A 15,663-nucleotide genomic window follows, 5' to 3' on the forward strand; every position below is an offset into this window, starting at 1 on the left:
GGGCACTTCAGCTGAACACAGCCATGTTAATGTCACTAGTAACACCTGTGCTTTTCCTACTATGACAGGTAAAAATGTCTGCCATATCTTGCAAAATCCGCAGGATTCAGAGGTGTCATGTTTGCTTTCCTTTTAGTTGGTTTGTTGGATTAATAATGAGTATATATTTTTAAAAACACTTCCCTAACTTGGTTTTTTATCATTTCTTATAACATTTTCAGTGTCTTTTTTTATTTTTTCGGGTACATTTAAGCATCTCTAATCTCTCATGACTTCGCCATCCTGGGGAAAAAAAACTGACCGCCGGGCGGGGGCAGCGTGATTACGTCACTCAAGGGGGCTTTGCGTGAAGGGCGTGGTGACGCTGTGGCTGCGGTCCACCGCCAAATTCAAACAGCGGTTGGTGAAAAGAAGCAACAGCAACAGGCAGCTGAAAAAGAGAAGATACTCGATTCACACACAATTGATACTTTTAAGGTGAGCGAGCTTTACATTAAACGGTCGCATAGCTAGTCTCCTCTTTCTTTTATCAGATATTTAACGTGAACTATTAACTTTATCTAGCTAACTAGCTGGTAGTTAACGTTTAGCCAGATGTCTTTGTTGTTACTGAATGATAACCACAGGCCTTTCATTGTTAATGCTACTAACGTTACTTGGAGACGTTGCATTGTTGGGGTCAGCTTAAAGAGTGTGAAACTGAAGTCCATTAACGTCCACATTGATCGTAAAAAATGATAAATCACTGTTGTTTGGCCCTCTGGCTGTGTTTTGGATGGAGTCATCTTCTGTTAGAAAGGACAGAAATCCTGATCAAACAATAGCCACGATACTTTCACCAACGCGATTAACTGCTGCTTCATTGTTGGGGCTTTTGTTCACTTTTCATCAACATTTTACACTTTTTTGTTGTGGCCAGTAACCGATTATTGTGAATAATCTTAAATTAAGCCTTACATACTGTTCGGATCAAATTTGACTTTTTCCAAAGTAACCCAGAATACAAAAAAATGGAAATATTTCAACTTTTATTTATCTTTGTGCTGCTGATACACATTTTGTATGTAGAGGTTGTTATGGGTTAATTTTGACCTGTACTTATCAAAAAAAAAAATTACCATTCAAAAATGTTTTTGCTCTCTTTACATTCAATAAAATCATTATGTCTCTTTTAAGTAACATCGGACCTTTTATATAGTGTGATTGTGAATGTATTTTTCTCCATAAACAAATAGCATGAAACCTTCACAATACGATCTATTGGCCCTCTGACAGCTTCATTAAGGGTGAATCACCCATTTATTAATGACTGATGAGGTATTTGTGAATGAAAAATAGATTTGTGGTTCAGAAATTTGCTGTAGAGACTAAGTTAATTATGAAAGGATACTGTGAAGGGTCAGAATATGAACAGCATGTAAGTTACACTTAGATCAGCACAAGACTATGAAGAGTTCGACCTTTTCATCTTAATATGTGGAAATTGTTCTGTATAATACCCTAATGTGAAGTACTAGTGTTACATTATTACATTGAATGTTATGAGTAATAATTTAATTTGCTTATTTCATTTGAATTATGTCCTATATTGAATTTATCAACACCTAAAGATATTCAATTAACAATCATATAAAACAGAGAAAAGCAAAAAAAAAAATCCCAATATTTGCACAGCAGGAAACAGTTATTTTTGCTTGTTGAATGACTTGTAAAATTTGATAAATGCTTGATAAATGAAAGCGATTAGGCCTAATAGATCATCATAATTGTATCGAGTTATATTAAGTTAAGTTAATACAAACATAAGTTATAGGCAACATATATTAAGACTGAGTAATTCATGTATTATTTCAGCACTATTTGTATTTTCCTCAAATCTGTGTAAAGCACCTGAAACATTAGCTTTAAAATCTGCTGTAAAAAGCAAGATTTATTACTGTTGTAATACATAGTCAGTTGTATTTATTCTGTTATCCCTCCACTCTCCTCGTGCAGGTCAGTTCAGTCAGCATGGCGTCTTCAGTGATGGATGGAGTTGGTAAAGCTGTGGTGGGAGTCTGGCGGGCACATACGGTCCTGGATGAGTCTGATGAAGCAGAGAGCTCCCCAGAAGCCCCCGATCGTTTCCGCAAGCTTCGCTCCTCGTCATCACTCAACTCTCTGCGAATGTCTTTGCGGAAGCGTCTCCCTCTCCGTTCCGTCCAGGCCAACTCCCTTCCTGAAAATCCGACTTGGGAGACCGTGAAGGAGCAACCAAAACCAAGTGCAGTCCGCAAACTTACCCGCAATGCTCGGAACTCCATCACTGGAGTGTATCAGGTAGATATTAATCAACAATTGTAGCAATCAGTCTAAAACCTACATATACTGTACATCCCTTATTAATTGAGTTTATCATATAAATGTATGACAATCAACCAATCAGCATGCTCATTTGTTCTCTCTTCCCTTGTGTCCTTTTCTCTCTCACCAGAGGTTGCAGAGAACCAGAGAGTTTTCGCGTGAGGAGTGTTTGGTTGCGACCCCAGGTCGGACGTGTGACGGGGAAGAAGCTGGTGCATCAACTTCTCGCACACCGAGATGCACGCCTGGCCGAAATGCAACACCTAGACGCACCCCCAAAGCAGCTGCCACACCCAGGCGTACCCCAGGCTCTAGAGGGAGAAGGACTCCTGAGGCTGGTGTTCGCGGAGTGAAAACAGGAGGTGGCAGGAGGCAGCTGGTCCGCATGGCTGCATTACGAAGTCCCTTTGCGTCCCCCAACACACAGAACCAGAGGCTGTGAGTCTTGAATTATTTAGAGCTTCATAACCAGCTACACAGTTGCATTCATACACGATAAGGCTTCCCATTCCCTTAAATGAGAATGTGTGTCCAAACGTTTGACTGGTACTGTATCTGTGGCTGGGTTAGTCGGTCCAGATGTCCTTTTAGTTTTATATTCTTTATTAGCTGTTTGAGTTGAGTGTTTCCTTCTCTGCTGTAACAGGAAGTTTGACCAAGATCTGGAGTCAGTTTCAAGTGGACTCAAGAGGCTCAAACATCTGTCCAGGGCCTTGGATGGCATCATAGGCAGAGACAACAGGTAAAGCATCTTCGTTTTGAGCACTTGGTGTGTGATAAATAATAAAATATCTATTCTTAATGTTACTTTTAATCAAAAGCATTGCATTTTGTGTTGTTTTTTTTTTTTTAGTTTTTAGTAGTTGTGAGTAATAAATGGTGGGTTAAAAGTAAGGTAAATATGTATGTGTGAATGAAAGCATGTGTGTGCTGTATATGAATGAAACTGTGTATTTCCTTTTTTTCAAACAACTTCTGCATAGAGTCGCATGACCGCCCTCTGTCTCCTCACCCTCCCACCCAAAGAATCCCAGCCTGAAAACTGAGGCTTGTGGGTCCCCAGACTTCCTTCCCCTCCCCCCAGACACATTCTTCCCGCCTCGGTTTAAAATTGGGTCTGTGTCTCTGGTATTCGGATGAGGAGGGATTGAGGGGGAAGACAGCAGGGGGAGAGAGTATGGGTGGGGGGATTTGAGCCAGATGAAATGACAAAAATGTGCTTGAGAGAGCTGGGAATGTCTTTGCATCACTTCCTGTATTGACATTCAAAATGTTGAATCACAGTCTGACCCAGCCCATAACGGACTGGATACACTGTGAAAGGCAGACGTGTCCTAGTTTGTTATCTGTGCGTATAACACGCAACCAACTGCTGTACTTACTGTTTATAGAGCTTGTCCTTCAGGAATTTAAACATGGTTTGTTTTCCTTCCTACAACAGGCAGTTCAACTATTCCTTAATTGTGGAGTAGGGAAGAAGGTAAATTCAAATCTGTAAAAAAAATAATCCTACTAAAACCAGATGAATTGTGGAAACGTACGCTCCAAGTGTAACTCATTTTGTGACATGAACATGCATGGCAGAGCTGGCCTGATTTCTGAATGGTAATGCATGTACTGCCTTGTGTATGACACTGAAAGTCTCTGACTTCTTGCAGCGAAGAGTTGCTCTTGATGAATAACTGTCTTCTTCTTTCAGTCTGATACTGTCTCTCTTCCTTCTTTCTTTATCACCCCTCTGCCTCACATATTGGCTTTTTCTTTGTCACCTTATCAATTTTTGCATACTCTGTCACACTTGCCAGGGTGTCTGGAAGTCTCAGAAAAGCTTTTTTTGAGAAACATTATCTCCTGTTAGGTTAACAGTTGCTTTCATTTTGTCATTTTTAAAAATAATAATAATAATATAGCACATTTTCCAAAACCAACAAATGCAAATTAAAATCCTTTACATTTATACTAACAACCAAAAACAAAAAAAAGGAGAGACCAGACAATTTAAAGAGTTTCTCACTGGCACTGTCTTCAAGTCTTAAACTGTAGTCAATGATCCCTGTTGTCCCTCAGCTTCCACATCTCTTTCTCTTCCTGTTTATGCTTTTTGCATTAATTGTTGTTCTCTCTCTACAGAACCGGTACAAGGGAACATTTGGGAGGAGCGATGATGAGAAAGCTGGACCCCAGCGGTAAACTCAGCTGCTCAAACCTGTCACGTCGAGCCGCGCACGTCTCAGACACACTGGGAGGTTGGGCCCACACAGCTGTAAACACTATCCGCAAACCCAACTGAGCTACATGCATGCGTGTGTGTGTGTGTAAAACAAAGGACCTTTGCAGCCATGTTTCATATTTAGCATTACTGAGGTGTCACTGTTACATTTAGTATTGTCATGATACCAAGAGACTGTTACATGGCAACTCGTCTTGTGTATTATGCAGCGTCCAAGTAAATTTTTTGTTTGTTTACACATCTCAGGTTAGCTAGTTGTGGGTAAAATATCCTCATTGTAGCCACCAAAGGGATATTTCTATTGTGATGTATGTACCTATTATAGCTGCTACAACCAAATGTCTTAGTTACATTTTCAAAATACTAATATTGTAGTTTGTATTCTCACTTTCTGTATAGAAACTTAATCTAGTTTCTAAAATTAACTTTGAAGTAAATGCTGCACAAGACCAAAAGTGTATCTGCAGAACTAACACTAAATTTACAGACAAAGGGAGATGCACCCCCCTCTACTTTATATGTATGCAATAATGTTACTAACATTTGTTACCTTTTTTAAAAAAATATCATTTGATTATGCCAAATTATAAAGTGTATTTTCTATGAAAGGGGACTTTTTATATACAGTAGCTTAGGCAGTTTTTGAATGGGTTATTAGAATGTATTTCTTCATATCTTTCCTTGAGACAGAGGTGGGCACTTGTAATGGCCTGTGGATGATTCATGCATCTATACTGTACATATAAATCATTTGATAATGTGATGGGGAAGATGTAATGGCTCATTACCTGATGACGACGTCGATGATGACGTTATAAAGCCATATCAAGCAGGTTATTAGTGTAGTGACTGTCTAGCAAACAGCGTCAAATGAAGCGAAACACTCTCCTCTCTGCCATTGCCATGTATTTGTAACCTCTTTTTTTCTGCAGTAATGAGAAGAAGGGAGATATTGTGTCTAAATGTGAAAAATAGTAATCCATACAATAAAACCTATAAGCTTCAACAACCCCAAAGTCTTGTCTTTTTTATTATTATTTTTGGTAATTTTGGCTGTTTTTAACTCAAAAAAGCTTGTGCCTCTCTGGATATTGTTGATGCAAATTAAAATAATGAACATTGTTTTTGTTCTATAACCAGGTCTTTGGCACCTCTGGAAAAAGTGGTGAAAATCACAACAGTTCAGAAACTCATTCTCAATAATGACCCAACCATTAAAATGTGGCTTGATGAATTAATTCTTCACTTTTGGAGAATTGATTTAAAAGCAAACTCTCCCATTTTGGCAAGCCCTAAAGCCAAATTAATTACTATACAGTTTGAAATTAAAAGACAACTTACATGTTACACCTTTGCAATATTTCATAGATTCATACAAGTAGAGGAACATAGATGGGGAAACTGATTGATTAGGATGGGCTTATGAAGGCTCTTTGCTTTTTTCTACTTTGTCTGCATGTTATTACTGTTCCCATGTTTTTCCATTACTGATTGAAAGTCAGTCAATATATTTACAACACATCCTTTGGCTCCACATAAACATTAAACTGATTGACTGAAAGAATCTTATCTGTATGTGAAATAATAGCTGTAAGAAAAAAGCTTCACAGTGACAAGCCACAATATTAAAATGCTGCTTACATTTTAATGCATCAAAAATAATAATCCAGTAATATAAAATAACTTCAGCTGCAACTAATGATTACTTTCATTATTGATCTATTTCATTGTTCATCTGTTAATTGTTTTCTCAATTAATTGATTTGTTGTTTGGTCTATACTATGTCAGAAAATTCAGTTTACAATTATGGAGAACTATAGAAGACAGAAAATATTCACATTTTAGAAGGTGGAACATTTGGGCATTAAAAAAAATACTCAAAACGATTAATTGATTATCCAAATATTTGGTGATTTCTGTCAATTGACTGATGGATTAATCAACTAATCGTGGCAGTTCTAAAAACAATAATGTGTAATGAGTACTTTTACTTTTGATCCTACTTACAGTATTTTGTACATAATACATATATAGGCTACTTTTACTTGTTTTGAATACAAGAATTTTACTCATAACTTTGACGTGTAACTTCAAAATCTGGATACTTCCTGTACTATTGTTTATATCTATAGAAGTCTTAAAGCATAGGGTCACAATTTTTCAAGTCTGTCTTAAAACAACAGTCAGGTGTCCATATGAACACTGAAAGAGGTTTTCCTCACTGTAATCATTCCTCCTGTTCATACTGGCTATTAAAAGATCCCCTTCAAATGTACTTTCAATGTAAGTGATGGAGGACAAAACCAACAGTGTGTCCACACAGTCATTTTGAACAAAAATGTATTTAAAAGTTTATCTGAAGCTTATTAAGGCTTCAGCAGTCTGAGTTACTCATATCAAGTGCATATCTGCCACATTTACAGTCTTTTTAGCACCAAATTCCATCTTTGTGTTTCCTTGGACAGTGTTTCCCTGTTGAGCTGCAGTGGAAATAAAGGAACTTTGGCACTAAAAAGACTAATGTTGATAGATATTGATATTAATTTGACTAATTTAAGGCGACTGAAGCTTCATATTAGCTTCAGATAAACTTTTAAACACATTTTTGCACAGAAGAAGGCTTGTGGATTTGTCCCCCATCACTTACAATGTAAGTGCATTATGAAGGGATCTTATAATGGTCAGTATGAACAGGAGGAATGATTATAGCCAGAAAAACATGTTTAAATGTTCATTTGGGCACCTGACTGTTGTTTTAAGACAGACATGAAAAAGTGTGAACCCGTCCTTTAACTGTGCTGTTGATATGTCTGTGGGTATGACCAATAAAGGCAATACTTCCCCCATGTGGTACGTCATGCTCACAACAAGCGAAAGAGGAAGCGCTCGGTTTGTCCCTCGTCGCGTCTCGTCGTCGGCCCCACGCCTTGCTGTTAGCGCTCCTCCCCTGTCTCTCCGGCTTTGTACCCAGAGCTGAATCCACGCCGCGGCTACCTTCTCTAGGATACCGGGGCTGATAAACGCCGGAAAATGGCTCTCCACGTTCCCAAAGCTCCGGGCTTTGCCCAAATGTTGAAGGATGGTGCCAAGGTGAGTTTAAATCCACGTGCTGGAGTACTTGCTTTGAGTTTATGGTGGTGAGTTAGCGTGCTAGCTCGCGTTAGCACATTCATACACAGTCATGTGGAGACTTCTAGAAGGCAGCCAGGCCGCGGGTCGCTGCTGCACCCGAAAGGCTGGTTTCTACATCTTTTCTCTGTCTCCTCCAGCACTTTAGGAAGCTGTATATGTATACAGTGTTCCTAAATGACTGTCAGACAGCAGTCACACCCAAGTAGCGCTTAGCTGACAGTCAGAGCTGAGGCTTTGATGCTTGGCGATGCTGATGCATCCTCCTTTAGTTAAGCAGACATCCTCAAACGCATTTTACATTTACATTGTTGTCGCTGTCATTGGAAATCATTGCCTTATACGGATAAATCCAGTAAAATCACGTGATTTAAGTTGCTTTTTATTAGTCAGATTACCAATAACTGTGTTTATCAGATATGGATACTAACAAAAAGTAATGCGTTATTATGTTGTCTGATGCAGCACTATTCAGGGCTTGAGGAGGCAGTGTTTCGTAACATCAGAGCCTGCAAGGAGCTTTCTCAGACCACACGCACCGCCTATGGGCCAAATGGTAAGCACTCTCCTTCAACAGTATGATTTAAGGGCTTTTTATATATCAAAATCAAAGGAAAATGAAGCCACCTGACATTAAACGTTGGTTAAGCCGTTACATTGTCACATTTCAGGTATGAACAAAATGGTCATCAACCACTTGGAGAAGCTGTTTGTCACCAATGATGCTGCAACGATTCTCAGAGAGCTGGAGGTGAGGAAACCTAACATACAACATACTGCCTTTTTTTGGTGGCACAATTAATAAGGAATTTAATTATTCTCTGAACGTCATTTGTTTTACAGGTGCAGCATCCAGCGGCCAAAATGATCGTCATGGCGTCACACATGCAAGAGCAGGAGGTGGGAGATGGTACAAACTTTGTCCTGGTGTTCGCTGGAGCTCTGCTGGAGCTGGCAGAAGAGCTGCTGAGGATGGGCCTGTCTGTGTCAGAGGTAAACAAACGTAGTCACTGAATATCAAGATGCACAGTGTGGCGTGTAGATCGATGAAGCGGTTGTTTGCTTTGCTAAAGAGAACACTGGTCATTTTCTTGTTTGTACGCTGAGTAATAACTTTCTTCTGCACTAAATACCTGGCAGCCTGATACAGTAATGCTGTTCAGAGCTGATACTGGCCACTACCAGCAGTCAGCCAAAACATACATTTTTTGCGTTCCAAATAAATGAACTGCTGCATTTGCTCAATGTCGCCTTCCCTCTTTTCCACAGGTGATTGAAGGCTATGAGAAGGCATGTAAGAAGGCTCTGGAGATCCTGCCAGACTGCGTATGCTCCTCAGCCAAGAACCTGCATGATGTAAACGAGGCCACATCTTTCATCCGTACAGCTGTCATGAGTAAACAGTACGGCAACGAAGACTTCCTCTCCAACCTCATCGCACAGGCCTGTGGTGAGTCAGCAATCCATACTACATGAGCCAAACTTGGACTGTCACCTGTTTAAAACTCAAAACTATTCATGAGATTTTATTTCAAAGATGATTAATGTGATGGAAGTTTTAATTTTGTTCTTCTTTGACTTTCTTTTTTTTCCTGGTTGGTGCTACAGTGTCTATCTTCCCAGAAACCAACAATTTCAATGTTGATAACGTCAGAGTGTGCAAGATTTTGGTAAGAAGCCTCATCCATCAAATTGATTTTGTCTTTATATGTGTGTGGGTTTTTTTTTTTCCATCTCAGTTAATGTTTGTGGTGATTTCAGGGTTGTGGGGTGACGGCATCCTCCATGCTACATGGCATGGTCTTTAAAAAGGAGGCAGAAGGAGACATCACATCAGTTAAAGACGCCAAGATTGCCGTCTTCTCCTGCCCCTTTGACTGCATGGTCACAGAGACCAAGGTAATGCATGCATCACTCTCCGCTAAAGAGAGGAGATACTAGTTAATTGCAAAATATTATTAAAATGTGATACCACAAAGTACAGATTTCTCTCTGAATTTAGACAGAGAAGCAAATATGATTTTTGGGACAGTGTGTTTTGTGGTGCTAGCAATGTCCTTCTCTCTTGTAGGGCACAGTGCTGATAAATAACGCAAAGGAGCTCATGGACTTCAGCATGGGAGAGGAGGGTATGATGGAGGCTCAGGTGAAGGCCATCAAGGAGGCTGGGGCCAACGTGGTGGTAACTGGAGGGAAAGTGGCTGACATGGCACTGCACTACGCCAACAAGTACAAGCTCATGGTGGTGAGGTAAGACCGAAATGAGCTCTGATAATCAGGTGTTCATTTTAAGGTGATCTATATCATTGAGGACACTATAATTCAAGTTCATTCATTTGCAGTACTGCAAAGTCTTCATGGTAGTAAACCTGTAATTACAATACACTTCCCAGCCCTAAATCATTTTGTTTTTCCTTCCATCAGGCTTAACTCCAAATGGGACCTCAGGAGGTTATGCAAGACTGTGGGAGCTGTAGCGCTGCCCAGAGTGGTGAGTGTCGACATGTTTGGTACAGATTACGCATTTGAACAATGGAGTAGAGCTGAGCAATAAATTGATTTTATCAATTAATTCCAATTTATGGTTTAGGATGATGTTTAAAAATGAAAACCACCTTAACTTAGGTAATTACGGTACGGAACCGCCACCACTTCCATGAGCTCCCATAATTCATAGTAAACCCCTCCCCAAAACTTCTCTTTAGACAAGGCAAAAATATCAATATGCCAGCATGTGCTAATAAAAGTGAGGAGTTTGTTCCCAAAAAAGGCGCCGTCCCCTCAGTCGTCTGGAAATGGTTCAGTTTTGCAGCATCTAACCTCGAGCAAACCGTTGTCCACTGTAAAGTTTGTCTAAAGTCTGTGGCAACTAGACTACGACTAAGTTAAAACCTTGTATATGGCAGGACCGTGTATGGTCAATGTGTGAATTTGTGGCCAATTTGTTACAGAGATAGTCAGTTGTAGCATCTAGAGTGTGAATTCCTGGATATTAAATGCTCATCTGCAGTTTTCTGTAGTGGTCCCAGTAATATTTGCTGGTAAAGTGAACTGAAGTAGCATCACATGACGTGGTTAAGCTATGTTTGAGGGAAAAAAAGGTTATAAATGCAGTTGCAAGAACAATACTTTCCACTCATATCTTAGGATGGTTGATTTTGAAAGAGAACTTTTTTTGAAATTCTAATTCTAACTCTTATAATTATTTGTTTACTCCCCCTGCTCTTTCATCTGTTTTCACTCTGCAGATCTCTCATTTTTCACTGGGGTGCTTTAACTGTGCGCTTCGTGTTTTAATGCTGTTGTTCATCGTTTGTGATGTGAAAACGTCACAGAAATAAAAAGCGTGCGTCCTGGTGTTAGTTCAGTCAGTCAATCCAAACGCACCGCAGAGCGTCTCTCCTGCCGGCTGCTGGCTGCTTTTTTTCTTGCCGCTGTCACCAAGTGCTTGCTCATGGGGGATGTTGGGGTCTCTGTAAAATAAAGAGTACGGTCTAGACCTGCTCTATGTGAAAAGTGCCCTGAGATAACTTCTGTTGTGATTTGGAGCTATATAAATAAAATTGAATTGAAACGTTTCACTCCGCACGACAGACTTATGGTCCACTCGAACCATGCAGCCCTATATGAGTTTGATGGCACATTTTATTACTGACGATTAGACTCTGCAAAGTGTCTGCCTCCACTTCCCTAGTGACCACACCAGCGAAATAATCACCTAGGGGTTGAGAGATGCATAGGGCTCCTGGAACCTCGCAACATGCTACAGGATTACATTACGAGCACCTCGTGTGAATTTTTTTTTTTTTTAATGTTATTTAGCATACAAATAACATGTTTAATTTGGTTTACAAAAGTGTTTTTTCTTCAGAGATACCCAAGAGGCACCTTTTTTATTTATTTAAAAAAAAGTAAAGTTGGGGAAAGTTAGGTTTGCACTTTATTAATCCCAATAGGGAACTTTATCTTTGTTTGCTTTTGTTAATCATTTTTATTGTTAAAATAAAAACAAAACTTATTTGAATAATTCCTTTTGTCTTTTATTACGTATAAAAAAAAATGTTTTTCTGCTTTCTTAGATGGCTCCAACCCCTGAGGAGATGGGTCACTGCAGCAGCGTCTACCTGACAGAGGTGGGAGACACTCAGGTGGTCGTCTTCAAACACGGTAAATCACTGTCTTTGCTCCACTTTTGTGAGTCTTCATTTTAAAGCAGATCTTTTGGGCCGTATGAGTTCGAGGATTCAAATATTTTTTTGACTGTTTAAACAGAGAAAGAGGAGGGTGCCATCTCAACAGTGGTGATCAGAGGCTCCACTGACAATCTGATGGATGACATTGAGAGGGCTGTAGATGATGGAGTCAACACCTTTAAGGTCCTGGTCAGGGTAAGTCAAAACATTAAACCACTGTAAGGTTTCTATAATTCAAATAAACTTGGCTAGAAATATAAATTAAAGATAATTTAGATAAAATATAATCTGCATTGTTTATAATAGATTCATAGTAAGGGTTTGTGTCTCATTCACCTTCTCTAGGACAAGCGTCTGGTACCTGGAGCAGGAGCCACTGAAATTGAGCTGGCCAAACAGATCACCTCATACGGAGAGGTACGCAGATTTGAGTGCATTAGCTGAAGCGGACCGTGTTCAGACTAATACCTCTCTTCCTGTTCTCTACTGTTTACTACATCACCGGCTGATAAATTGACACGACCTCCTCTTTTCCTTTCTGTAGACCTGTCCAGGTTTGGATCAGTATGCCATTAAAAAGTTTGCCGAAGCCTTCGAGGCGTTTCCACGTGCCCTGGCTGAGAACTCTGGTGTGAAGGGGAGCGAGCTCATCTCTAAAATGTACGCTGCACATCATGAGGGAAACAAAAACATGGGATTCGACATTGAGGTGTGTATGTGCTCATGATGTATGATTTAAGTATAATTTTATTTAAGAGTTCATACTATTCCTGTTATTAACTCAACATGAATTTCAGTCCGCTTAAAAGAAAATGCTTGAAAGAGAAAAGTCTGTGTTGTTCATCTTACATTTTGATACCATATCTTTCTTTATTCTTCTGTTTTTGCCCTTTGGAGAATTGCTATGACTTTTCCATTAGAAAAGACAGTATTAATCATGTCAATCTTTGCCATAAAACTAGTCTGTGTGTTGTCCAAAATGGCTGTTAAACATCTAGAAATGTAGCCTGTTTGTGCTTCGCCAGGCACATTTAGCTTATAGCTGTTGGTAACCATTGGTTGGAAAAAATACAGGCACACGTAAAGAAAACCTTTTGTTTTTTTTTCATACCTCTGTTTTCCTGAAAACAGAACAACCCAATGCATTTATTTTAAGATGTGTTGTATTGCATCAAAGGACTGTGTGTGTGTGTGTGTCGGTGTGTGTGTGTGTGTTTGGATCTGACGGTGCTGATGTGATGTTGTCTTTAGGGAGAGGGTCCCGCTGTGAAGGACATGCTTGAGGCAGGCATTCTGGATCCTTACATGGTCAAATACTGGGGCATCAAACTGGCCACCAACGCTGCCATCACAGTACTGAGAGTGGACCAGGTGTGTATCCAAACACTCAAGACATGCAAGGCTTTGAAAATAATCAAAAGCAGTCTCTTAGCAATGACCAGCAGTGTTACACTCTTTTTTTTTTTTCCCCCTATCATCAAAATGAATAATTTAATCCAGAGCTGCAACAACTAGTCAATTGACAGGAAATTAATCGACAACTATTTTGATAATTTATGAATCTTTTGTCATCTTTCAAGCAAAAATGTCAACATTCTCTGGTTCCAGCTTTTCAGATGTGAAGATTTGTTGCTCATCTCTGTCATATATGATACTAAACTGGTTCTGTTTGGGTTGTGGACTGTTGGTAGAGGAAAACAAGCAATTAGGATACATCTGCTCAGACATTTTACAGACAAAAAAATTGGATAAATTGAGAAAATAATCCACATATTAATTTTTAATGAAAATAATTGGTTCTTGCAGCTCTAATTTAATCTAATGTTATCCTATATCGTGAGGATTTTTATTTACCTTCAGCATTTATAATCATAACTGCCAACCAAAGCCATAAACATGTCATACTCCATCTGTATCTGTGGTGTGGAGCAGATACAGGCGCAACATGCAAACTGTCTTTAGATTCAAGCATATGTAGAGTCTGACATATTTTTTAGTTCTTAATGAAGCATCCTAGAGCTCTTGAGTCATATAAATAGTTTATATTCTGTTGTGTTTTTTACTTGTTTATGATTTCATGAATAGCTCATTTTCTTCTTAAATTCAGCAGGTGAAGTGTTTATTGGGGGGGTATGTGAATTCATAGTCTCCAGATAGTTAACGTTAGTGTGTGTATATATGTGCGATCCAGATCATCATGGCTAAGGCTGCAGGGGGACCCAAAACTCCCAAGCAGAGAGGCCATTGGGACAAAGACAGTTGGGACGAGGAGCCTGATCATTTTGATACTCACCATTAGAGGGCGCACACACACCCTCAGTCAGTAGGTCCTGGAATGTGTGTGTGTGCTTTTGACTCGGGAAAACCTGAACTGCACAGATTTACTCGCTCGCTCACGGGACACTGAATTTGTGAAATGTTTGCCGTTTTGCCTGTCACTACTAACACTGGTGTGATACACAGTTTTGTTCAGCTACAAAAGAGATTCAGTCTCGTCACGGGTGTGTTTTTTTTTTTTTAATAATAGCAGGAGTGCCACCAACAGCAGACTAAATCACTTCAAGTCTAAAACTTGCACAAAATGGATATGGTGTGATAGCATGCTGCATGCACTCATGAACTCTTTCCTTTGCAGCGGACGTCCTCCGGCAAGTGCAGAATTACAACTATTGCATGTAACATATTGTAATAAAATAACTGCAATTTAAGGGCATTTTACTGCCAAGCTGTACTCCAGTCACTATGAAACAAAGTGCAGAGATTATTTGCATGATCTTCAAGAAAATCCCAGATGACACTATTTCTAGTGGAGATTGTGTTTCATCTCACAACCAAACCTGTCCCCTTCTTATTTTACCAAGGGACTGTCAAGCTGCTCTGATTACATCACAGATCCTGTAGTTGTTCCCATTTTAGGAGAGGAAATGTATTATCTATATCTTAATTTGAATACATTTTATGCTTAATTCTGGCACTAAAACCAATTGGAAGGACATTTAATCTCCCGTCTGTGCTATATAAAATGTATTTATAGCACATTTTCTCTCTGAGCACACATCCCATATGTGTTCATGAATACTTTATCACCATAAATGGCCTCCTTTATCTGTAGGGATTCCCCTCTTTTTTTTACAAACATTTCAAACTAATAGCAAAAAAGGACAAAAATCCTTAAAGCCATTAAACTGAGACGTTCATGAAGCAAATTCATGTTTATTTGAGATTGTTGCCATGCTGACGGCTGTCTAACAGGTATGTTTTGATAACATCTGGCCTTCCCTCAGAGCCCACAGCCTGCTGTGTGGATCTCTGCACGCTTGATTTCCAGCCAGAAAAGACTGACTTGCCTGCTTTATTGTCTCCTTTCAGATCATCATGGCCAAACCAGCAGGGGGACCGAAAGCTCCCCAGGGCAAGAAGGACTGGGACGAGGATGACTGATCATGATGCCGTCCAGTTGATGATCCTTTTAACCCTGAACGCTCCCACACGGATTCACAAACCCTTTTTTCTACTTGTTTATTTAAAGCTCAACAGTTTGGTTTATGTTGTTAGAAATGACCATACATTGGTGAACAAAGTACAAAGAATATGTGAAAGGAAAATGTATGGATGGCACTGTTTGCTTTTTATGTTCTTAGTCCCAAATAAAAGGCACTTGCGCTGTCACAACTTGGTTTGGATGTTGTTTTTACTTTCTTGTGTCACTCAGCCATTTTGCATTCACGTCTACGTTGTTTTGGTTATTTTGGTTCTTTTAGTGGCAG

The 15,663-nt window shown here is 39.5% G+C and overlaps 2 protein-coding genes across 4 annotated transcripts; both read left to right on the forward strand.

Annotated features, from left to right (window-relative positions):
- Positions 1-353: 353 nt before the first annotated feature.
- Positions 354-5,583, forward strand: LOC121910187. Its single transcript, XM_042431268.1, has 5 exons — positions 354-477; positions 1,996-2,319; positions 2,474-2,781; positions 2,990-3,085; positions 4,474-5,583. The coding sequence occupies exons 2-5, from the start codon at positions 2,011-2,013 to the stop codon at positions 4,631-4,633; spliced, it is 873 nt and encodes a 290-aa protein (XP_042287202.1). The 5' UTR covers positions 354-477; positions 1,996-2,010; the 3' UTR covers positions 4,634-5,583.
- A 1,898-nt stretch (positions 5,584-7,481) lies between these two features.
- On the forward strand, positions 7,482-15,566 carry cct8 (chaperonin containing TCP1, subunit 8 (theta)). 3 transcript variants are annotated; one of them, XM_042432189.1, is made up of 16 exons: positions 7,482-7,664; positions 8,169-8,259; positions 8,375-8,454; positions 8,547-8,696; positions 8,973-9,153; positions 9,312-9,373; positions 9,465-9,602; positions 9,775-9,953; positions 10,128-10,194; positions 11,783-11,870; positions 11,976-12,091; positions 12,242-12,313; positions 12,441-12,605; positions 13,148-13,267; positions 14,088-14,219; positions 15,266-15,351. In XM_042432189.1, the coding sequence occupies exons 1-15, from the start codon at positions 7,605-7,607 to the stop codon at positions 14,193-14,195; spliced, it is 1,677 nt and encodes a 558-aa protein (XP_042288123.1). In that variant the 5' UTR covers positions 7,482-7,604; the 3' UTR covers positions 14,196-14,219; positions 15,266-15,351. The 3 variants fall into 3 exon arrangements, with proteins under 3 accessions (XP_042288123.1, XP_042288124.1, XP_042288125.1); XM_042432190.1 differs by having other exon boundaries at positions 14,088-14,215; XM_042432191.1 differs by lacking the exon at positions 14,088-14,219 and having other exon boundaries at positions 7,484-7,664; positions 15,266-15,566.
- The last annotated feature ends 97 nt before the right edge of the window (positions 15,567-15,663 follow it).

Source organism: Thunnus maccoyii, chromosome 13 (assembly GCF_910596095.1).
Source record: "Thunnus maccoyii chromosome 13, fThuMac1.1, whole genome shotgun sequence".
In the NCBI taxonomy this organism is placed as follows: domain Eukaryota; kingdom Metazoa; phylum Chordata; class Actinopteri; order Scombriformes; family Scombridae; genus Thunnus; species Thunnus maccoyii.

What these genes read in the sequence shown, in the direction of transcription:
- LOC121910187 (XM_042431268.1), top strand. Translation starts at nt 2,011, where the DNA reads ATGGCGTCTTCAGTGATGGATGGAGTTGGTAAAGCTGTGGTGGGAGTC. An exon ending in CCATCACTGGAGTGTATCAG is followed by an intron (nt 2,320 to 2,473) that starts GTAGATATTAAT and finishes CTCTCTCACCAG; the next exon opens with AGGTTGCAGAGAACCAGAGA. An exon ending in AACACACAGAACCAGAGGCT is followed by an intron (nt 2,782 to 2,989) that starts GTGAGTCTTGAA and finishes CTGCTGTAACAG; the next exon opens with GAAGTTTGACCAAGATCTGG.
- cct8 (XM_042432189.1), top strand. Translation starts at nt 7,605, where the DNA reads ATGGCTCTCCACGTTCCCAAAGCTCCGGGCTTTGCCCAAATGTTGAAG. An exon ending in TGGGCCTGTCTGTGTCAGAG is followed by an intron (nt 8,697 to 8,972) that starts GTAAACAAACGT and finishes TCTTTTCCACAG; the next exon opens with GTGATTGAAGGCTATGAGAA. An exon ending in TCAGAGTGTGCAAGATTTTG is followed by an intron (nt 9,374 to 9,464) that starts GTAAGAAGCCTC and finishes TGGTGATTTCAG; the next exon opens with GGTTGTGGGGTGACGGCATC.